The sequence below is a fragment of the Myxine glutinosa genome, chromosome 6, assembly GCF_964187855.1.
Source record: "Myxine glutinosa chromosome 6, kmMyxGlut1.1, whole genome shotgun sequence".
Lineage (NCBI taxonomy): Eukaryota > Metazoa > Chordata > Myxini > Myxiniformes > Myxinidae > Myxine > Myxine glutinosa.
Genome location: NC_136266.1, coordinates 79,057,206 through 79,081,464, shown reverse-complemented (window position 1 = coordinate 79,081,464; position 24,259 = coordinate 79,057,206). Strand labels below are relative to the sequence as shown.

Below are 24,259 nucleotides of genomic sequence, written 5' to 3'. Positions count from 1 at the left end.
AAAGTTGTCTACGTGAGATGCGGTGGACCTGGGCACGACATTTAATGGGGGAAAAAGGGGAAGGTCGGTTCTACAGAGTGTTATTTACAGGCAATGGGACTAGGGAATGGGGGATTGGGGATAGTTGGGGGGTATTGGGGAAATAGGGGAATATTTACAAGCGGATATGGAGGCCAAATCCCATATCCGCAACAATATATATCTATCTATAATTCCAGTAATCTCTGTATGTCTGTGTGTATGTCTGTGTGTCTGTGACCGCTGTTTCTCGACAACCACGGGTCCGATATACTTGAAACTTGCCAGGTATATTGCTGGGGACCCGAGGATGTGCCTTTTCAAGGTTTCATATTGTTGCGGATATGAGGACTGTATATTTTTTTTATTGTGTGCTTTATTATTGTGATTATTGTTTATTCTGTGCCTCCTGCCTCCGGAGCTGTGTAAAGACCAAAAGGGCGTCCCATAGTCCACAAGCATACACGTCAGCCAAGTAATAGAATATACCTGTTGATAGTTATCTCTTATTCTGTGTTTTAGGGTAAGGCTGTGTCTCCCATTAATTGAAGTACTCCATTGCACCAGTGAAAGAGATAGATTCCCTTCCATTCCCATCACCAATTACCTCCGATCCAATTGCCGCTATTGGCCACGAGGCAGGGTTGGGGAAGAAAGGCGTGTCTCCACCTCGTCATAGAGGGGGAGGAGTGAACCAGCCCCGCTCGACCAACCATGAGCCAGGGGTTTGGCTACAGAGGGCAGAGGAAGAGCGGTCGGGGAGGTTCGCAAAGGTTGAGGGGCGGGGGCCTATATAACCCAAGGCAGGGGTGTGGCCAAAGGAGATGAGTTTTTACCGGCAGACACAAGGGAGCCCAAGCCGTGGAGAGGAGTCAGAGAGATTCGCTTTTACAAGAGACTGGAAGAGTTGAGCTTCTACCAGAGACAAGACGGTTGAGCTGTTACAGAGAAGAGAGAACCCGTCACACCAAGGCTCCACCAAGCTCCGTGTTGGCTCCACCAAGCTCCGTGTTGGCTCCACCAAGCGTGCACCTCCAGCCGTCCACCTTCTTCCATTCCTGGCATTCCCCGCGTGAGTCAGTGTCTTTGTTTGTTCTGTCCTGGGTAGTTAAGTCAAGTCTGCATAAGCTAATCATTTTCACTGTGTCACCTGCGTCTCATGTGCCTGTAAATAAACGTGCCTGCTTTCTTCTTGCTTATGTGTGTAAATAGTAAATAAATTTAGTAGTATTTCCAACCTTTTTGTCTTCATTTTCCTCTTTGCATTGCGTCGTTTTCGTCTTTTCCCTCATTGAGCAGCTGGGGTGCGATACGGCCAAAGTCTGGGTGAATCGGGTGAGTTTTGTTAGGTCGCGGTCTTACACCACCGCTCGGTCTATAACATCTAACCGCGATCGGTAACAATTGGTTGTCAGGAGTTGGATTCGGACCTGGGACTAAATTTGTTCGGCCCAAATTTTGGAACACCAATTGTGTTATCAGTAACAATTGGTGTCGGGGAGTGAGATCGATCCGGAGCGCACTTCACACGCTCAAAATTATAGAGTACCGAAATTTATTTTGTCTTATAAAGTAAAACCCGAATTTTTAAATCGCGCCATGGCTGTTCAAGGTGACGGGATGCCGGTGGGAGAGATAGAGGGGTTAGAAGTAACCCAGGACTTCGGGGAAGAAAGGGAAGAGGAGAGCAATGAGGTGGTTGAGGGTGTATCAGGTGCACAAAATGGCGCTCTCGCGCACGTGGTATCAGACGCACAAAGTGGCGGCTCGCACGAGCGCGGGGTAGCAGGGCCCGCTGCGCAAATAGCGGGAATTGATGTGCGGGACCTCATGGCGCAGATTAATGCAACCATACTAATGGCAAATATGGGGCTAGAAGCAAAAATGGATGCTCAGGGTGAGCAAATGAGGGTAATGGGAAACCAAATGGGGGTAATGAGGGACGAAGCGAGGGGTACCGGTGAGGAGTTAGACAAGAAATTTGGGAAGTTCGACAATAATTTTGAGGGGTTAGACAACGGGATAAAAGAGGTAAAGAATGGGTTAACGGGGGTGGAAAACAGAATGGCTGCCCAGGAGAATCAGTTAGAGGGGGTGAAAAATGGGTTAATGGGGTTAGAAAATAGGATGGAGGACAAATTGCGGGAAATAGGGGAACAATCTGCCAGGGAATCAAACAAATGGGAGAGCAAATAGAGGAGGTGAAAATCGGGATAGAAACCAAACTGGATGCTCAGAGGGATGAATTGGGACAGATGAGGGTGGCATCTACAAAAGAGATGGAGGAAATACGACGAGGGGTGAGTGAGGAGGTCTCGGGGCTACGCGAGGAGGTAAAGCGAGGCGAAAAGCGTATAGAGAAAGAGGTGAGAAATAATACGGCAAAGTTACAGGGGGGAATAGAAGATCTGACGAAAGGAGTAGAACAGCTGACAGTGGGACAAAAGGAACTAGCGGACCAAGTGGAAAAGAACACTGCAATCATCGGGGGTTTAAAAGTGACACAAAAGGACATTAAAAATGAATTAATAGCGACACAAAAGGAATGTCAAATGGTACATGAGGGATTGACGAAGAGGTTGGAAGAGGTGACAGAAGTAATGGAGACGAAGGACCGGGAGGTAAGGACGCACATAGAAACGGTTAAAGTAGCGATGGAGGAAGAAATAGAGGGGCGCACCGGGAGCTGAAGGAGGTAAAGGAAAAATTAGAGGAGGTGGAAGAGGGGGTGAGTGAAATTAATAAGAGACGGAGGGAAACTAAGAGAGAAATAAAGGAGGAGATAGCGGAATATGTACAAGGTCGGTGCTCAACTCATAATGTGATGCTCACTAACCAAATAAAGAGTTTGCAGGTGGCAAAGGAGGTGCGGAGACGAAGTACGGAGGTGAGTGGCAATGTATATGATGTGAGGAAAGCTTCAGTCGGCTTGGGGATTGGTTTGGATCCGGGTGTTCGTGAGAGGCCGTTGGTGAAGTGTGCGACAGGTCAGATGTGCAAAAAAAGATGTGTGCGAGAATGTCCGACCATGGGGTGTGTGAGGAAAAAGTGCACGCCGAGGAGTGAGTGTGCCGTCAGGAGCGAGTTGGTCGAAGCGCGTGTGCGAGGGAGCACAGGGAAGCACGGTGTGGTGAGTGTTACGGAGGAAGTAACGAAAAAGTGCGCGCGAGAGGATGCGCGAGAAAGGTGTGTAACGGACGGGTGCATGGGGAAAGCGCATGCTGTCAAGAGTAAGGGAGAATGCATGCCTGTGGTGAGTGTTACAGAGGGTGTAACGGGACAATGTGCGGAAGAGTGTGCGCGAGAAAGGTGTGTAACGGACAGGTGCATGAGGAAAGAGTGTGCTGTCGAGAGTAAGGGTGAGTGCGCGACCGAGAGTGGAGGTGAGAGTAGTGAGAGTGAAACGGAGCGTGAGTTGGTTATGACAGGTGAGCAAAGATGCACACCTGGAATGGTAGAGCGTGAGTGGGAATGCACGCTGGAGTTGGTGGTGAGGCACGTGGTTGGGTGTGCGAATGAGGGCACACCTGTGATTGTCACAGAGGAGGTGACCGAGGAGGGGGCGCGAAGAGGTGTGTTGGTGAGGTGTGCGACCAACGAATGTGTGCCAAAGTGTTCGGTGGTCAGGTGTGTGACCAAGGCTGTGAGTGGAATGGGTGTACCTGGGTGTGTAAGGAACGGTAAAAGGAGCATGGAAACGGCTGGATGTGTGAGCAAGGAACGGGCTGCGGGGTGTGAGCATCCAGGTGAAGCATCGACGGTAAACGGAGTAGTGGTTAGAGCGACTTATAGCCGAATCGGGCCCTCGGTGCATGCTGGGCCTCGCTTTGAACGGCCGCGTCCGTGCTCCACTAGGCGGAGCGGGCAGCCCGATAGAAAGGGTCGTCATGGCGACCACTTTTTGTTGAGGCAGTCCGGCAGGTCGAGATCGGGACATTGGATGGCTCCACGCCGAGATGGTGCATGGGATCTCGGCCCGGGTAAGCCCCCGTCCCTGCACCGAGTGCCGGACGTGTCCAGCCGCTGGCACCAAACAACCCGCATCCATGGCTTGGCTTTACGAAGCCGGGCTTTGGACAGGGATTGGCGCACCGAGAGGCATTAGTGAGTAGACTGGGTGATGAGGTTAGTGTTTTGGACCCAAAATTGGAGAAAAACAAAATTTGATGATTGGCAAGGGATTGGCAGTAGTGATTGGCAGATGATGGGTAGAGATTGGCAAATTTTTAATTTGTTGAAATTTGATGTGCCAAATTGGTAGTGAGCGATGGGCCCGGTGGGTAAGGGGGGCATCCCTGCCACCCTTCCCATAGTGGGGGCAAAGGAGCAATAGCTTATGGGGTGTATGGCAGTGAAAACTAGCCCGGGTGGGTTAGGTTATATTGGTAGGGATCTAGCGAAGATGACATTAGGTAACGTTAAGTTTAGTTAGTGACTGATACCTGTAGTGGGGACGCAGGTAGATTAGTGTGGATTATAATGACGTGGGAGCGCAATAGTTTAAAGGGACGACTGGGAAGCGCAAGTTTCAGAGGGGAGTAGTTAGCTGAGATGATGCCGTGTGTGTGAGGATGGAACAGGTGTGATTGCACAGGTGTGCAACTGAACAGGTGTGTGGAGCAGTGTATGAGGGAGTAGTGGTGATTGTGTGTTGTGTTGACCAACTGGTCCAGGAAGAGGAGGAGGGTGCAGGTGGCACCAGGTAGGATTGCACAGGAGTGCAACGACAGGTGAATGAAAGACAGGTGTATGGAATAAATGGTATGGAGTATTGGAATGGATGGTCATGGAGTGAGTATGGTGGAAATTGTGGAGTGGAGTGGATGGTGCGAAGGTGTGAATGGGGGAAGAGTGGACCCCCATCACGGATACCCGGGGCGGGTAGTGCAAGTGTTAGGTAGAGGGTATAGGTAAATTGTGGTTGGATATTGGCATCTGTGGTGCGAGGTGAAAGAATGGTATTTGGATGGGTGCATTAGTGTCGTGGAAATGGCTGGGCGTGTAGCCTGTTAGTGTGTGTAGTTGGTTGGGCGCTCCACCACTGTGAGGATGTCGGCCAGGTGAGGCCGCAGGTGGGCTCTGGGAGCCGGTAGTAGTTGTTGTGGATGGGGCCCGAGGATCCGGAGGACGGACCCGGGTAGCCCAGTGCCAGAGGGCACCGAGTGGGGTGACAGAGCCAGGAGGGGCCTGTCCCAGTTAGATAGGTTAGGGTGAGGAGCTAGGTAAGCTCGGGTGGCAACTACAGTGGTGGAGGTGTGCAGGTGGGTAGACCTGCTGGGAGAGTTACACGTCGCAGCCCAGAAATTGTGCGAGGGCACCGGGAGATGAATCGGGGGAGTGAGACCCCAAATTGAGAAGCACCACAGTTTGGTCAATGGGAATTGGTTTTTAGAACCCATAGTGTAAGTGGCCAATGGATTGGCAGGGAGAGACCCCGGGTAGTGTAAAGTGTGCTAAAGTCATTTAGAAAATAGTTGGGATGAAGGATCTCCTCGCACCATCTGCATCCACTCACCGGAGGTGACAGGTACTCCGCACCATGCCATGTTTAATTATTTTTTACTGTGCAAATGTTTGGATTGTGAGACGCATCATGACGTGGGTGTGACATTGTGCTTTGATGTTCCATCTCTGCCTCCTTATGAGGATTGATGATGAATTTGGTGATGGCAAATTTTGAAGTAGAGGGATTGTGGAGACGAATTTGGTATAGGGGAAATATGGGGAAGACGTGACAGTAGTGACGAATTTGTAAATGTTTAGATTTTTGTACATATGGTGTAAGGGCAAGGGTAGGCTAGGTGACAGGGGGGTGACGTACGGTAGGGACGAGCTTTCTCACTTCGCCCTCCGTACGCATTTCGCCTTGCATTGCCTTATTGACGTGTACCCTTGTGACCTTACCCCTCGCTCAATTGTCTTTCCCCTTTTGTCTCCCACATGACCTGTGCGCCGTTGGGCGCCGAGGGGAGCATGCGTGGGTCGGCCATTGTGCGCCCGAAATTCCCAGAACCAGCTGTCTGCATCGATGCACCACATTATGGACCACATGCCTGTGGCCGAGCACCACTTATGGACCCCATGGGTTGGGGCATGGCCCCTCTGCTGGAACCGGCCATGAGGGCCCGAAATCTTGCTGGCGGACCTTGGCCACAGGGCACCGATGCCCCACAGGTGAACCACACATAGTCGGCCCTGTGGGCCATAAATAAAGCAAATAAAAAGGACACATTGGGCACACTTTATTGAAAATAGGCCGCCAGTAAGCAAAGCAAAAGAATGACAACAACTGGAAGAAATAATAATAACCAGCAGAGGGAGCCGAAGAGCAAGAGACCACCTGCAGGGTTAGGGGTTGTTGATTTTATTTTTATTGAACATTCATTGAACAATGGTAACTGCACCGATTGGTGCTTGGGTGTGTATTGGTGCGTTTTTGGGTGCGTTCATGGTGCGTCGATGCAGAGCAGACTGTCTCCCCCCCAGAAAGAACAATTACAGGTCCTGGGTTAGTTTTGTAAATAAAAATAGCGTCAGTGTAAATAATGCTCCCCACCGTCAGTGTTTAGTTTGAAGACCATTCCGCAATTCGGTTAACTGTGGGCGTAAGTCTGTTAGGCAGGGTGCAATGGAGCAGCGGGACACATTTATTTATGTTTTAAAACTGTCGCACTCAGGGTCAGGTTAAAAGTAGAGGGAACTACACCTACGTGTCACACTAAATAAAAGTTGTAGGCCCGGGACGTGCCTAAGAGGAGGAGGGTGCAGTGTTGCGGATATGAGGACTGTATATTTTTTTTATTGTGTGCTTTATTATTATTGTGATTATTGTTTATTCTGTGCCTCCTGCCTCCGGAGCTGTGTAAAGACCAAAAGGGCGTCCCATAGTCCACAAGCATACACGTCAGCCAAGTAATAGAATATACCTGTTGATAGTTATCTCTTATTCTGTGTTTTAGGGTAAGGCTGTGTCTCCCATTAATTGAAGTACTCCATTGCACCAGTGAAAGAGATAGATTCCCTTCCATTCCCATCACCAATTACCTCCGATCCAATTGCCGCCATTGGCCACGAGGCAGGGTTGGGGAAGAAAGGCGTGTCTCCACCTCGTCATAGAGGGGGAGGAGTGAACCAGCCCCGCTCGACCAACCATGAGCCAGGGGTTTGGCTACAGAGGGCGGAGGAAGAGCGGTCGGGGAGGTTCGCAAAGGTTGAGGGGCGGGGGCCTATATAACCCAAGGCAGGGGTGTGGCCAAAGGAGATGAGTTTTTACCGGCAGACACAAGGGAGCCCAAGCCGTGGAGAGGAGTCAGAGAGATTCGCTTTTACAAGAGACTGGAAGAGTTGAGCTTCTACCAGAGACAAGACGGTTGAGCTGTTACAGAGAAGAGAGAACCCGTCACACCAAGGCTCCACCAAGCTCCGTGTTGGCTCCACCAAGCTCCGTGTTGGCTCCACCAAGCGTGCACCTCCAGCTGTCCACCTTCTGCCATTCCTGGCATTCCCCGCGTGAGTCAGTGTCTTTGTTTGTTCTGTCCTGGGTAGTTAAGTCAAGTCTGCATAAGCTAATCATTTTCACTGTGTCACCTGCGTCTCATGTGCCTGTAAATAAACGTGCCTGCTTTCTTCTTGCTTATGTGTGTAAATAGTAAATAAATTTAGTAGTATTTCCAACCTTTTTGTCTTCATTTTCCTCTTTGCATTGCGTCGTTTTCGTCTTTTCCCTCATTGAGCAGCTGGGGTGCGATACGGCCAAAGTCTGGGTGAATCGGGTGAGTTTTGTTAGGTCGCGGTCTTACACCACCGCTCGGTCTATAACATCTAACCGCGATCGGTAACAATATTAATCGGACAAGTAGTTACCGAGCTATGGCGATTTTGCCGTTCGCCGTTCGCTTTGGCTTTGCGAATGAACCAAACCATTTCATGTAAATAGAGGGGGGTGGGGGGGTTCTGTGGTCGTTGCGAATGGACCAAACCATTTCATGTAAATAGAGGGGGGGGTTCTGTGGTCGTTACTGCCACGTGGTTTCAAAGTTTTTTTTGGTTGTTGTTGTTTGCACGCATGTTTTTTTGCACGCATGTACGGGCACCCACGTACGGGCACGTCCTAGTATATATAAATGTATGATAGAGTTGTGTAGAACACACATCGTCCTTCTTTGTGTCTGCGCTCAAAATATAAGATGTTTTCTGTTGTAAATCTGTGAAGAAAAGTTCACTCAGAAGAGTTTGGCACACGAATCACTTTATGTGGGTATTGTTGGAACGCAACCAAATCCTCACTAATTTAGGATTGATTTCCAGAGTATTGAAAGAAGTAACATGTGCCCTATTTTCTTCCCCCCCCCCCCCCCCCCCCTCTGTTTACCTTTCTCAGCCACAACTTTGCGTCTTGTTGGAGGTTCACACCACTGTGAAGGTCGGGTGGAAATTCTCTACAACGGAACTTGGGGCACCGTTTGTGATGATTTGTGGAGCTTCAACGATGCCCAGGTGGCGTGCCGTCAACTTGGCTGTGGAGCGGTCGTTGCCTGCCCACATAGAGCACGGTTTGGGCAAGGAAATGGACCAATCTGGATGGACGACATGTTGTGCTCTGGCAATGAAAGCAATCTCTCTCATTGTCAACATTCAGGCTGGGAAAATCACAATTGTCACCACAACGAAGATGCTTCGGTTATTTGTCAAGGTTTACATTTTATGTAAAATAATTTGTATATTGGGCTGACTGCCGGATAGCTCAAAGGTAGTAAACTTGCTTGGAGCTGTCTCGTGGAGGATTGGGTCCCATTCCAACTATAAACTGTAATCCTGGTGCTTCGTATTGAGGGGCATCATTGTTTAAACTCCATTCGGAGCTGGCAGTCTTGTCTGCAAGTATATCCCGTTTGCAGACATAAAATATAACTCATGCCTCATGAAAATGGTAGCCCACTGTTCCTCCCTTATCCATGGTGGTACAGCATTAGCACCATTGGCACTCTCAGAAATGATGTAAACTATCAAATCAATGCATTATATTCATGAGTAAATAAACTTGAGTATTTAAAAACATTTTGTTTGATGAACCTGACAAATGGCTCGCTGTGAAAACTACTGATAAAGTGAATATAGGAAGGCAGGACTTAAATGGGGACATTTGTTATCCCATTAACAATTAAAAATTGTAAGACCAATAAATAGAAAAGATGATTACTCCCACTTCTTTATATTTATTGAGTTAAGAGTCGATGATTACGTTTCATGGAACTCTTTACCTTCCCATGTATTTCCAAACACTTACAACCTTCCCCTTCTCAAAATGTATATATTTTTTACATCCTCAACAACTTTGACTACCGTATTGTACACCGCTCCTTTCCTATGCCATCTCCAGGCATTGCAAATCGTCATTGCTGGGCACCGAAGGGGGCTCGGCAGCGACGCACGCTGAAAGAGAGTACTCAGTTTTCACTCTGGTTGTTGTTTTCTTGCTTTCTTTCTTTCTTGTTTGTTTATTTGTTTGTCCGGGCGATATCTCAGCCATCCTTTGAGCTAGGAAGCTGAATTTCGGCACAATAGTGAGCAAATCCTTTGTCAAAAACCTATTTTTTGTTTAATCAATTAATTGATGAGTTATTTAATTATTAGCGATTAATTAAGTACTTATTTAATTAATTAAATTTCATTTCTCTTCTGACCATTAACTCAGGCACCTTTTGAGTTAGGAAGCTGATATTTGGACATGCCAATGACCAGGTGATTTGGCTGCAAAGGCTATTTTTGATTTATTAATTAATCAATTAATCGATTAATTATTTAATTATTTTATTAATAATAAATTTTTTTTTTTTTTAAAGTTACAGATTCTGATGAAATGGTGGTGGTTTATGTGTTCTCTGACCGAATTGATTAATAATTAAAAAATATTATGATTATTATTTATTTATTTTCATTATTAATTATTTATTTATCTTCTTTCTCATTTGGCCAATATCTCAGGCACCTTTTGAGCTCAGAAGCTAATATTTGGACATGAGTGACCAGGTGATGTGGCTATCAAGAATATTTTTGATTTATTGATAAATCAATTAATCAATGTATCGATTAATTATTTAATTATTAGATTAGTTACTAAAAAAAATTTTTTTTCCCCAGTTACAGATTCTGATGAAATGGTGGTGGTTTATGTGTTCTGTGACCGAATTGATTGATAATTTAATTTTTTAATGATTATTATTTATTTATTTTCATTATTATTTCATTATTTCATTATTTCATGACAGTATTGTTATGCATTATGTTTGCCACTCTGTCAAAGCGCCTTTGGGCTTCTGGAAAAGCGCTATACAAAATAAATGAATTATTAATTATTATTATTATTATTATCTTGCCAAAACGAAGTTTTTGCAAGATGTATCAGTCAGCTTGTATGTTTGTTATCTTGCCAAAACGAAGTTTTTGCAAGATGTATTAGTCAGCTTGTATGTTTGTTTGTTTGTTTTTTTGTTTTTTTGTTTGTGGTTAATCATTTTTTTTTCACGTTTAGATCACTCTGTAGACCACAGTTATTATTGGAAACTCCTGTAACTTCGCATATCAGAGTCCTATAGAGATACCCTTCAGCACACAAAATTTTGAAGGTCAAGGTCAAAGGTCAAGGTCACTTTGCGGTCAATCATGGAGGTCAACGAAACCCTTATTTTTTGAGTAACTTTGATCGGATCGTCTCCAAACTTCATGGGAATCTAGTATATGGTCCGGCGCTCAGCTGATTAGTTTTTGGTGGCGATCGGCCTTGACCTTCATGGTTAGCGCTGGAGGTCGAAAATTATTGACCCCAAGGTCAAATTTTGAAATCGTAGGTACCATATCGAGTAATACCTCATATGAATGCCCTTGATGAGTGCTTCTCAGATCTGTAAACAGTTTGACGCTATGACGTCATTTGATGATGTCATGACGAAAAAACGGAATTTTCACATTTTGGCACGATACGGTTCACCCTGTGGGTGACATATTTTTATTTGTTTGTTATCTTGCCAAAACGAAGTTTTTGCAAGATGTATTAGTCAGCTTGTATGTTTGTTTGTTTTTTTGTTTTTTTGTTTGTGGTTAATCATTTTTTTTTCACGTTTAGATCACTCTGTAGACCACAGTTATTATTGGAAACTCCTGTAACTTCGCATATCAGAGTCCTATAGAGATACCCTTCAGCACACAAAATTTTGAAGGTCAAGGTCAAAGGTCAAGGTCACTTTGCGGTCAATCATGGAGGTCAACGAAACCCTTATTTTTTGAGTAACTTTGATCGGATCGTCTCCAAACTTCATGGGAATCTAGTATATGGTCCGACGCTCAGCTGATTAGTTTTTGGTGGCGATCGGCCTTGACCTTCAAGGTCATTTTGAAGGTCATTCAATTTTGACCAAAAGGTAAAATTTTCAAGTTTCAGTTACTATATCGAGTAGTACCTCAAATTGAAGCCCTTGTTGAGTGCTTTCCAATCATATAACTAGTTTGACAATGTGACGTCATTTGACGGCGTTATGACGAAAAAACTGCACTTTTCATGTATATTGTATTGCTTTAGTTCGCATTGTTTAGGTCACTCTGTAGAGCACAGTTCCCTTTGGAAACTCTTGTAAGTTCGCATATCAGAGTCTTTTAGAGATACCCTTTAGCACACAAAATTATGAAGGTCAAGGTCAAAGGTCAAGGTCACTTTGTGGTCAATCATGGAGGTCGACGAAACACTAATTTTTTGAGTAACTTTGATCGGATCGTCTCCAAACTTCATGGGAATCTAGTATATGGTCCGGCGCTCAGCTGATTAGTTTTTGGTGGCGATCGGCCTTGACCTTCATGGTTAGCGCTGGAGGTCGAAAATTATTGACCCCAAGGTCAAATTTTGAAATCATAGGTACCATATCGAGTAATACCTCATATGAATGCCCTTGATGAGTGCTTCCCAGATCTGTAAACAGTTTGACGCTATGACGTCATTTGATGACGTCATGACGAAAAAACGGAATTTTCACATTTTGGCAAGATACGGTTCACCCTGTGGGTGACATTTTTTTTTTTTTTTTTGTTTTTTTGTTTGTGGTTAATCATTTTTTTTTCACGTTTAGATCACTCTGTAGACCACAGTTATTATTGGAAACTCCTGTAACTTCGCATATCAGAGTCCTATAGAGATACCCTTCAGCACACAAAATTTTGAAGGTCAAGGTCAAAGGTCAAGGTCACTTTGCGGTCAATCATGGAGGTCAACGAAACCCTTATTTTTTGAGTAACTTTGATCGGATCGTCTCCAAACTTCATGGGAATCTAGTATATGGTCCGGCGCTCAGCTGATTAGTTTTTGGTGGCGATCGGCCTTGACCTTCAAGGTCATTTTGAAGGTCATTCAATTTTGACCAAAAGGTAAAATTTTCAAGTTTCAGTTACCATATCGAGTAGTACCTCAAATTGAAGCCCTTGTTGAGTGCTTTCCAAACATATAACTAGTTTGACAATGTGACGTCATTTGACGGCGTTATGACGAAAAAACTGCACTTTTCATGTATATTGTATTGCTTTAGTTCGCATTGTTTAGGTCACTCTGTAGAGCACAGTTCCCTTTGGAAACTCTTGTAAGTTCGCATATCAGAGTCTTTTAGAGATACCCTTTAGCACACAAAATTATGAAGGTCAAGGTCAAAGGTCAAGGTCACTTTGTGGTCAATCATGGAGGTCGACGAAACACTAATTTTTTGAGTAACTTTGATCGGATCGTCTCCAAACTTCATGGGAATCTAGTATATGGTCCGGCGCTCAGCTGATTAGTTTTTGGTGGCGATCGGCCTTGACCTTCATGGTTAGCGCTGGAGGTCGAAAATTATTGACCCCAAGGTCAAATTTTGAAATCGTAGGTACCATATCGAGTAATACCTCATATGAATGCCCTTGATGAGTGCTTCCCAGATCTGTAAACAGTTTGACGCTATGACGTCATTTGATGACGTCATGACGAAAAAACGGAATTTTCACATTTTGGCAAGATACGGTTCACCCTGTGGGTGACATATTTTTATTTGTTTGTTATCTTGCCAAAACGAAGTTTTTGCAAGATGTATTAGTCAGCTTGTTTGTTTGTTTGTTTGTTTTTTTGTTTGTTTTTTTGTTTGTGGTTAATCATTTTTTTTTCACGTTTAGATCACTCTGTAGACCACAGTTATTATTGGAAACTCCTGTAACTTCGCATATCAGAGTCCTATAGAGATACCCTTCAGCACACAAAATTTTGAAGGTCAAGGTCAAAGGTCAAGGTCACTTTGCGGTCAATCATGGAGGTCAACGAAACCCTTATTTTTTGAGTAACTTTGATCGGATCGTCTCCAAACTTCATGGGAATCTAGTATATGGTCCGGCGCTCAGCTGATTAGTTTTTGGTGGCGATCGGCCTTGACCTTCATGGTTAGCGCTGGAGGTCGAAAATTATTGACCCCAAGGTCAAATTACGAAACCCTTATTTTTTGAGTAACTTTGATCTTATGATCTCCAAACTTGGTGGGTATATAGGGTGTGGTATGGCGCTCAGTTGATTAGTTTTTGGTGTCGATCGGCCTTGACCTTCAAGGTCATTTTGAAGGTTATTCAATTTTGACCAAAAGGTAAAATTTTCAAGTTTCAGTTACCATATCGAGTAGTACCTCAAATTGAAGCCCTTGTTGAGTGCTTTCCAAACATATAACTAGTTTGACAATGTGACGTCATTTGACGGCGTTATGACGAAAAAACTGCACTTTTCATGTATATTGTATTGCTTTAGTTCGCATTGTTTAGGTCACTCTGTAGAGCACAGTTCCCTTTGGAAACTCTTGTAAGTTCGCATATCAGAGTCTTTTAAAGATACCCTTTAGCACACAAATTGGCAAGATACGGTTCACCCTGTGGGTGACATATGTTTATTATCTTGCCAAAACGAAGTTTTTGCAAGATGTATTAGTCAGCTTGTATGTTTGTTTTTTTGTTTGTTTTTTACCTTGCCAAAACGAAGTTTTTGCTAGATGTATTAGTCAGCTTGTATGTTTGTTTTTTTGTTTGTTTTTTTTTTTGTTTTTTTGTTTGTGGTTAATCATTTTTTTTCCACGTTTAGATCACTCTGTAGACCACAGTTATTATTGGAAACTCCTGTAACTTCGCATATCAGAGTCCTATAGAGATACCCTTCAGCACCCAAAATTTTGAAGGTCAAGGTCAAAGGTCAAGGTCACTTTGTGGTCAATCATGGAGGTCGACGAAACCCTTATTTTTTGAGTAACTTTGATCGGATCGTCTCCAAACTTCATGGGAATCTAGTATATGGTCCGGCGCTCAGCTGATTAGTTTTTGGTGGCGATCGGCCTTGACCTTCATGGTTAGCGCTGGAGGTCGAAAATTATTGACCCCAAGGTCAAATGTTGAAATCGTTATTTTTTGAGTAACTTTGATCGGATCGTCTCCAAACTTCATGGGAATCTAGTATATGGTCCGGCGCTCAGCTGATTAGTTTTTTGTGGCGATCGGCCTTGACCTTCATGGTTAGCGCTGGAGGTCGACCTTGACCTTTGACCTTGACCTTCAGATCACTCTGTAGACCACAGTTATTATTGGAAACTCCTGTAACTTCGCATATCAGAGTCCTATAGAGATACCCTTCAGCACACAAAATTTTGAAGGTCAAGGTCAAAGGTCAAGGTCACTTTGTGGTCAATCATGGAGGTCGACGAAACCCTTATTTTTTGAGTAACTTTGATCGGATCGTCTCCAAACTTCATGGGAATCTAGTATATGGTCCGGCGCTCAGCTGATTAGTTTTTGGTGGCGATCGGCCTTGACCTTCATGGTTAGCGCTGGAGGTCGAAAATTATTGACCCCAAGGTCAAATGTTGAAATCGTTATTTTTTGAGTAACTTTGATCGGATCGTCTCCAAACTTCATGGGAATCTAGTATATGGTCCGGCGCTCAGCTGATTAGTTTTTGGTGGCGATCGGCCTTGACCTTCATGGTTAGCGCTGGAGGTCGAAAATTATTGACCCCAAGGTCAAATTTTGAAATCGTAGGTACCATATCGAGTAATACCTCATATGAATGCCCTTGATGAGTGCTTCCCAGATCTGTAAACAGTTTGACGCTATGACGTCATTTGATGACGTCATGACGAAAAAACGGAATTTTCATGAAAAAATTATTTCCTCAGTTCTCATCAAAATCTTTCAATATCTCGTGGGCAGACATTCCTCAAAGAGTCGCTTCTAGTGGATAGCAGTTCTGTTCACCTCAGTGTGACCTGAAGCAAGTCACTCATGTTCACATTTTGGCAAGATACGGTTCACCCTGTGGGTGACATAGGTTTATTTTGTTTTTTTGTTTGTGGTTAATCTTTTTTTTTCCACGTTTAGATCACTCTGTAGACCACAGTTATTATTGGAAACTCCTGTAACTTCGCATATCAGAGTCCTATAGAGATACCCTTCAGCACACAAAATTTTGAAGGTCAAGGTCAAAGGTCAAGGTCACTTTGCGGTCAATCATGGAGGTCAACGAAACCCTTATTTTTTGAGTAACTTTGATCGGATGGTCTCCAAACTTCATGGGAATCTAGTATATGGTCCGGCGCTCAGCTGATTAGTTTTTGGTGGCGATCGGCCTTGACCTTCAAGGTCATTTTGAAGGTCATTCAATTTTGACCAAAAGGTAAAATTTTCAAGTTTCAGTTACCATATCGAGTAGTACCTCAAATTGAAGCCCTTGTTGAGTGCTTTCCAAACATATAACTAGTTTGACAATGTGACGTCATTTGACGGCGTTATGACGAAAAAACTGCACTTTTCATGTATATTGTATTGCTTTAGTTCGCATTGTTTAGGTCACTCTGTAGAGCACAGTTCCCTTTGGAAACTCTTGTAAGTTCGCATATCAGAGTCTTTTAGAGATACCCTTTAGCACACAAAATTATGAAGGTCAAGGTCAAAGGTCAAGGTCACTTTGTGGTCAATCATGGAGGTCGACGAAACACTAATTTTTTGAGTAACTTTGATCGGATCGTCTCCAAACTTCATGGGAATCTAGTATATGGTCCGGCGCTCAGCTGATTAGTTTTTGGTGGCGATCGGCCTTGACCTTCATGGTTAGCGCTGGAGGTCGAAAATTATTGACCCCAAGGTCAAATTTTGAAATCGTAGGTACCATATCGAGTAATACCTCATATGAATGCCCTTGATGAGTGCTTCCCAGATCTGTAAACAGTTTGACGCTATGACGTCATTTGATAACGTCATGACGAAAAAACGGAATTTTCACATTTTGGCAAGATACGGTTCACCCTGTGGGTGACATATTTTTATTATTTTATTTTTTTGTTTTTTTGTTTGTGGTTAATCATTTTTTTTCACGTTTAGATCACTCTGTAGACCACAGTTATTATTGGAAACTCCTGTAACTTCGCATATCAGAGTCCTATAGAGATACCCTTCAGCACACAAAATTTTGAAGGTCAATGTCAAAGGTCAAGGTCACTTTGCGGTCAATCATGGAGGTCAACAAAACCCTTATTTTTTGAGTAACTTTGATCTTATGATCTCCAAACTTGGTGGGTATATAGGGTGTGGTATGGCGCTCAGTTGATTAGTTTTTGGTGTCGATCGGCCTTGACCTTCAAGGTCATTTTGAAGGTCATTCAATTTTGACCAAAAGGTAAAATTTTCAAGTTTCAGTTACCATATCGAGTAGTACCTCAAATTGAAGCCCTTGTTGAGTGCTTTCCAAACATATAACTAGTTTGACAATGTGACGTCATTTGACGGCGTTATGACGAAAAAACTGCACTTTTCATTTTTTTGTTTGTGGTTAATCATTTTTTTTCACGTTTAGATCACTCTGTAGACCACAGTTATTATTGGAAACTCCTGTAACTTCGCATATCAGAGTCCTATAGAGATACCCTTCAGCACACAAAATTTTGAAGGTCAAGGTCAAAGGTCAAGGTCACTTTGTGGTCAATCATGGAGGTCGACGAAACACTAATTTTTTGAGTAACTTTGATCGGATCGTCTCCAAACTTCATGGGAATCTAGTATATGGTCCGGCGCTCAGCTGATTAGTTTTTGGTGGCGATCGGCCTTGACCTTCATGGTTAGCGCTGGAGGTCGAAAATTATTGACCCCAAGGTCAAATTTTGAAATCGTAGGTACCATATCGAGTAATACCTCATATGAATGCCCTTGATGAGTGCTTCCCAGATCTGTAAACAGTTTGACGCTATGACGTCATTTGATGACGTCATGACGAAAAAACGGAATTTTCACATTTTGGCAAGATACGGTTCACCCTGTGGGTGACATATTTATCTTGCCAAAACGAAGTTTTTGCAAGATGTATTAGTCAGCTTGTATGTTTGTTTGTTTGTTATCTTGCCAAAACGAAGTTTTTGCAAGATGTATTAGTCAGCTTGTATGTTTGTTTTTATCTTGCCAAAACGAAGTTTTTGCAAGATGTATTAGTCAGCTTGTATGTTTGTTTTTTTGTTTGTTTTTTTGTTTTTTTGTTTTTTTGTTTGTGGTTAATCATTTTTTTTCCACGTTTAGATCACTCTGTAGACCACAGTTATTATTGGAAACTCCTGTAACTTCGCATATCAGAGTCCTATAGAGATACCCTTCAGCACACAAAATTTTGAAGGTCAAGGTCAAAGGTCAAGGTCACTTTGTGGTCAATCATGGAGGTCGACGAAACCCTTATTTTTTGAGTAACTTTGATCGGATCGTCTCCAAACTTCATGGGAATCTAGTATATGGTCCGGCGCTCAGCTGATTAGTTTTTGGTGGCGATCGGCCTTGACCTTCATGGTTAGCGCTGGAGGTCGAAAATTATTGACCCCAAGGTCAAATGTTGAAATCCTTATTTTTTGAGTAACTTTGATCGGATCGTCTCCAAACTTCATGGGAATCTAGTATATGGTCCGGCGCTCAGCTGATTAGTTTTTGGTGGCGATCGGCCTTGACCTTCATGGTTAGCGCTGGAGGTCGAAAATTATTGACCCCAAGGTCAAATTTTGAAATCGTAGGTACCATATCGAGTAATACCTCATATGAATGCCCTTGATGAGTGCTTCCCAGATCTGTAAACAGTTTGACGCTATGACGTCATTTGATGACGTCATGACGAAAAAACGGAATTTTCATGAAACAATTATTTCCTCAGTTCTCATCAAAATCTTTCAATATCTCGTGGGCAGACATTCCTCAAAGAGTCGCTTCTAGTGGATAGCAGTTCTGTTCACCTCAGTGTGACCTGAAGCAAGTCACTCATGTTCACATTTTGGCAAGATACGGTTCACCCTGTGGGTGACATATGTTTTTATTTGTTTGTTTTTTTGTTTGTTTTTTTGTTTGTGGTTAATCATTTTTTTCACGTTTAGATCACTCTGTAGACCACAGTTATTATTGGAAACTCCTGTAACTTCGCATATCAGAGTCCTATAGAGATACCCTTCAGCACACAAAATTTTGAAGGTCAAGGTCAAAGGTCAAGGTCACTTTGCGGTCAATCATGGAGGTCAACGAAACCCTTATTTTTTGAGTAACTTTGATCGGATCGTCTCCAAACTTCATGGGAATCTAGTATATGGTCCGGCGCTCAGCTGATTAGTTTTTGGTGGCGATCGGCCTTGACCTTCATGGTTAGCGCTGGAGGTCGAAAATTATTGACCCCAAGGTCAAATTACGAAACCCTTATTTTTTGAGTAACTTTGATCTTATGATCTCCAAACTTGGTGGGTATATAGGGTGTGGTATGGCGCTCAGCTGATTAGTTTTTGGTGTCGATCGGCCTTGACCTTCAAGGTCATTTTGAAGGTCATTCAATTTTGACCAAAAGGTAAAATTTTCAAGTTTCAGTTACCATATCGAGTAGTACCTCAAATTGAAGCCCTTGTTGAGTGCTTTCCAAACATATAACTAGTTTGACAATGTGACGTCATTTGACGGCGTTATGACGAAAAAACTGCACTTTTCATGTATATTGTATTGCTTTAGTTCGCATTGTTTAGGTCACTCTGTAGAGCACAGTTCCCTTTGGAAACTCTTGTAAGTTCGCATATCAGAGTCTTTTAGAGATAGCCGCTCCAGACATTCCTCAAAGAGTCGCTTCTAGTGGATAGCAGTTCTGTTCACCTCAGTGTGACCTGAAGCAAGTCACTCATGTTCACATTTTGGCAAGATACGGTTCACCCTGTGGGTGATTTTTTTTTGTTTGTTTTTTTGTTTTTTTGTTTGTGGTTAATCATTTTTTTTCACGTTTAGATCACTCTGTAGACCACAGTTATTATTGGAAACTCCTGTAACTTCGCATATCAGAGTCCTATAGAGATACCCTTCAGCACACAAAATTTTGAAGGTCAAGGTCAAAGGTCAAGGTCACTTTGTGGTCAATCATGGAGGTCGACGAAACCCTTATTTTTTGAGTAACTTTGATCGGATCGTCTCCAAACTTCATGGGAATCTAGTATATGGTCCGGCGCTCAGCTGATTAGTTTTTGGTGGCGATCGGCCTTGACCTTCATGGTTAGCGCTGGAGGTCGAAAATTATTGACCCCAAGGTCAAATTACGAAACCCTTATTTTTTGAGTAACTTTGATCTTATGATCTCCAAACTTGGTGGGTATATAGGGTGTGGTATGGCGCTCAGTTGTTTAGTTTTTGGTGTCGATCGGCCTTGACCTTCAAGGTCATTTTGAAGGTCATTCAATTTCATTTTTTTTCACGTTTAGATCACTCTGTAGACCACAGTTATTATTGGAAACTCCTGTAACTTCGCATATCAGAGTCCTATAGAGATACCCTTCAGCACACAAAATTTTGAAGGTCAAGGTCAAAGGTCAAGGTCACTTTGCGGTCAATCATGGAGGTCAACGAAACCCTTATTTTTTGAGTAACTTTGATCGGATCGTCTCCAAACTTCATGGGAATCTAGTATATGGTCCGGCGCTTAGCTGATTAGTTTTTGGTGGCGATCGGCCTTGACCTTCATGGTTAGCGCTGGAGGTCGAAAATTATTGACCCCAAGGTCAAATTACGAAACCCTTATTTTTTGAGTAACTTTGATCTTATGATCTCCAAACTTGGTGGGTATATAGGGTGTGGTATGGCGCTCAGTTGATTAGTTTTTGGTGTCGATCGGCCTTGACCTTCAAGGTCATTTTGAAGGTCATTCAATTTTGACCAAAAGGTAAAATTTTCAAGTTTCAGTTACCATATCGAGTAGTACCTCAAATTGAAGCCCTTGTTGAGTGCTTTCCAAACATTGGCAAGATACGGTTCACCCTGTGGGTGACATATGTTCATTTTTTATCTTGCCAAAACGAAGTTTTTGCAAGATGTATTAGTCAGCTTGTATGTTTGTTTTTTTTTTTGTTTGTTTTTTTGTTTTTTTGTTTGTGGTTAATCATTTTTTTTCCACGTTTAGATCACTCTGTAGACCACAGTTATTATTGGAAACTCCTGTAACTTCGCATATCAGAGTCCTATAGAGATACCCTTCAGCACACAAAATTTTGAAGGTCAAGGTCAAAGGTCAAGGTCACTTTGTGGTCAATCATGGAGGTGGACGAAACCCTTATTTTTTGAGTAACTTTGATCGGATCGTCTCCAAACTTCATGGGAATCTAGTATATGGTCCGGCGCTCAGCTGATTAGTTTTTGGTGGCGATCGGCCTTGACCTTCATGGTTAGCGCTGGAGGTCGAAAATTATTGACCCCAAGGTCAAATGTTGAAACCCTTATTTTTTGAGTAACTTTGATCGGATCGTCTCCAAACTTCATGGGAATCTAGTATATGGTCCGGCGCTCAGCTGATTAGTTTTTGGTGGCGATCGGCCTTGACCTTCATGGTTAGTGCTGGAGGTCGAAAATTATTGACCCCAAGGTCAAATGTTGAAATCGTAGGTACCATATCTTCGCATATCTTCGCATGTAACTTCGCATATCAGAGTCCTATAGAGATACCCTTCAGCACACAAAATTTTGAAGGTCAAGGTCAAAGGTCAAGGTCACTTTGTGGTCAATCATGGAGGTCGACGAAACCCTTATTTTTTGAGTAACTTTGATCGGATCGTCTCCAAACTTCATGGGAATCTAGTATATGGTCCGGCGCTCAGCTGATTAGTTTTTGGTGGCGATCGGCCTTGACCTTCATGGTTAGCGCTGGAGGTCGAAAATTATTGACCCCAAGGTCAAATGTTGAAACCCTTATTTTTTGAGTAACTTTGATCGGATCGTCTCCAAACTTCATGGGAATCTAGTATATGGTCCGGCGCTCAGCTGATTAGTTTTTGGTGGCGATCGGCCTTGACCTTCATGGTTAGCGCTGGAGGTCGAAAATTATTGACCCCAAGGTCAAATTTTGAAATCGTAGGTACCATATCGAGTAATACCTCATATGAATGCCCTTGATGAGTCCTTCCCAGATCTGTAAACAGTTTGACGCTATGACGTCATTTGATGACGTCATGACGAAAAAACGGAATTTTCATGAAAAAATTATTTCCTCAGTTCTCATCAAAATCTTTCAATATTTCATGTGCGTTGGTCATGAAGACCTACTATTCACCATACGAAATTATTAAGGTCAAGGTCAAATGGCAAGATACGGTTCACCCTGTGGGTGACATATGTTTTTATTTTTTTGTTTTTTTGTTTGTGGTTAATCATTTTTTTTCCACGTTTAGATCACTCTGTAGACCACAGTTATTATTGGAAACTCCTGTAACTTCGCATATCAGAGTCCTATAGAGATACCCTTCAGCACCCAAAATTTTGAAGGTCAAGGTCAAAGGTCAAGGTCACTTTGTGGTCAATCATGGAGGTCGACGAAACCCTTATTTTTTGAGTAACTTTGATCGGATCGTCTCCAAACTTCATGGGAATCTAGTATATGGTCCGGCGCTCAGCTGATTAGTTTTTGGTGGCGATCGGCCTTGACCTTCATGGTTAGCGCTGGAGGTCGAAAATTATTGACCCCAAGGTCAAATGTTGAAATCGTTATTTTTTGAGTAACTTTGATCGGATCGTCTCCAAACTTCAGGGGAATCTAGTATATGGTCCGGCGCTCAGCTGATTAGTTTTTTGTGGCGATCGGCCTTGACCTTCATGGTTAGCGCTGGAGGTCGACCTTGACCTTTGACCTTGACCTTCAGATCACTCTGTAGACCACAGTTATTATTGGAAACTCCTGTAACTTCGCATATCAGAGTCCTATAGAGATACCCTTCAGCACACAAAATTTTGAAGGTCAAGGTCAAAGGTCAAGGTCACTTTGCGGTCAATCATGGAGGTCAACGAAACCCTTATTTTTTGAGTAACTTTGATCTTATGATCTCCAAACTTGGTGGGTATATAGGGTGTGGTATGGCGCTCAGCTGATTAGTTTTTGGTGTCGATCGGCCTTGACCTTCAAGGTCATTTTGAAGGTCATTCAATTTTGACCAAAAGGTAAAATTTTCAAGTTTCAGTTACCATATCGAGTAGTACCTCAAATTGAAGCCCTTGTTGAGTGCTTTCCAAACATATAACTAGTTTGACAATGTGACGTCATTTGACGGCGTTATGACGAAAAAACTGCACTTTTCATGTATATTGTATTGCTTTAGTTCGCATTGTTTAGGTCACTCTGTAGAGCACAGTTCCCTTTGGAAACTCTTGTAAGTTCGCATATCAGAGTCTTTTAGAGATACCCTTTAGCACACAAAATTATGAAGGTCAAGGTCAAAGGTCAAGGTCACTTGGCAAGATACGGTTCACCCTGTGGGTGACATATGTTTATTTTTTGTTTTTGTTTTTTTGTTTGTGGTTAATCTTTTTTTTTTCACGTTTAGATCACTCTGTAGACCACAGTTATTATTGGAAACTCCTGTAACTTCGCATATCAGAGTCCTATAGAGATACCCTTCAGCACACAAAATTTTGAAGGTCAAGGTCAAAGGTCAAGGTCACTTTGCGGTCAATCATGGAGGTCAACGAAACCCTTATTTTTTGAGTAACTTTGATCGGATCGTCTCCAAACTTCATGGGAATCTAGTATATGGTCCGGCGCTCAGCTGATTAGTTTTTGGTGGCGATCGGCCTTGACCTTCAAGGTCATTTTGAAGGTCATTCAATTTTGACCAAAAGGTAAAATTTTCAAGTTTCAGTTACCATATCGAGTAGTACCTCAAATTGAAGCCCTTGTTGAGTGCTTTCCAAACATATAACTAGTTTGACAATGTGACGTCATTTGACGGCGTTTTTTTTTTTTTTTTTTTTTTTTTTTTGTATACAAGATCGAGGCTCGTGAAAGAGCGAACATTAATCACACAGAAAGACAAACCGACACATAAAACATAACATAGGGAGCGGTAGACAAGATGGGGAGAGAGGGGGAAGGACACAAACACAACATTTGAGAGCAGGGACCGAGAGACATGGAGACATCGAGAGATCTGAGAGAGGGTGAGGGCTTTGGGGGGGGGGGGGCGTGGGAAGGGGGCAGTGGGAGAGGTATAAAACATATGGACACTGCCAGGACTTCCAGGAAAGAAGTTGGAATTTCAAGCAAGGTGGATCTGGGGTGAATTAGCGGGGGTAGAAAAGATCAAGGTTTTGGATGGGGGAAGATAAGAGATGGTGGTGAACAGCTGTTTTAAAGACCTGGAGGGAGGAGTGGGATTGAAGGGAGTGAGGGAGTTTGTTCCAGAGGCGGGAGAAAAGAGGAATGAAAGAGTGAAGGTGAGCGGAGAGCCGAGATTTCGGCAGTTTAACCATCAGAGGGTTGCTGGCAGATCTTGTGCGACCTGTAGGAATATTTGGGGGACAGAGCACAGAGAGAGCTGGGGGTGCAAGGCCGGAGAGGAGTCGGTAGAAGACAGAGAGACCACCTACCTGCCTGCGGTGAGTGAGTGAAAGGCCTTCAGAGATAGCTTCATCGCGGGAGATTCCAATAATTCTGAAAGCTTTGGTTTCAACAGCGTGAAGCCGAGCTAGGTGTGAGGCAGGAGCACCGGCCCATAGGGGAGAACAGTATTCCATTGAGCTGCGGATGAAAGCCTTGTATGTGGTGAGGAGCTCAGGTGTGCCGAGGAAGGACTTCGCACGACGGAGGATGCCCAGTCGGCGACTGGCTTTGGAGGCCAGCTTGGAAATGTGGTTTTCCCAAGAAAGATCATGGCAGATAGTGAGACCCAAAATCTTGAGCGACAGA

The 24,259-nt window shown here is 43.4% G+C and overlaps 1 protein-coding gene across 1 annotated transcript in view; it reads left to right on the top strand.

Moving 5' to 3' along the window:
- The window catches only part of LOC144892623 (scavenger receptor cysteine-rich domain-containing protein DMBT1-like), a 206,979-nt gene that overhangs the window by 143,866 nt on the left and 38,854 nt on the right, over positions 1-24,259 (top strand). Inside the window, 1 exon segment of the mRNA XM_078780036.1 lies at positions 8,399-8,710. Within this exon segment, the coding sequence (XP_078636162.1) occupies positions 8,399-8,710 (312 nt within the window).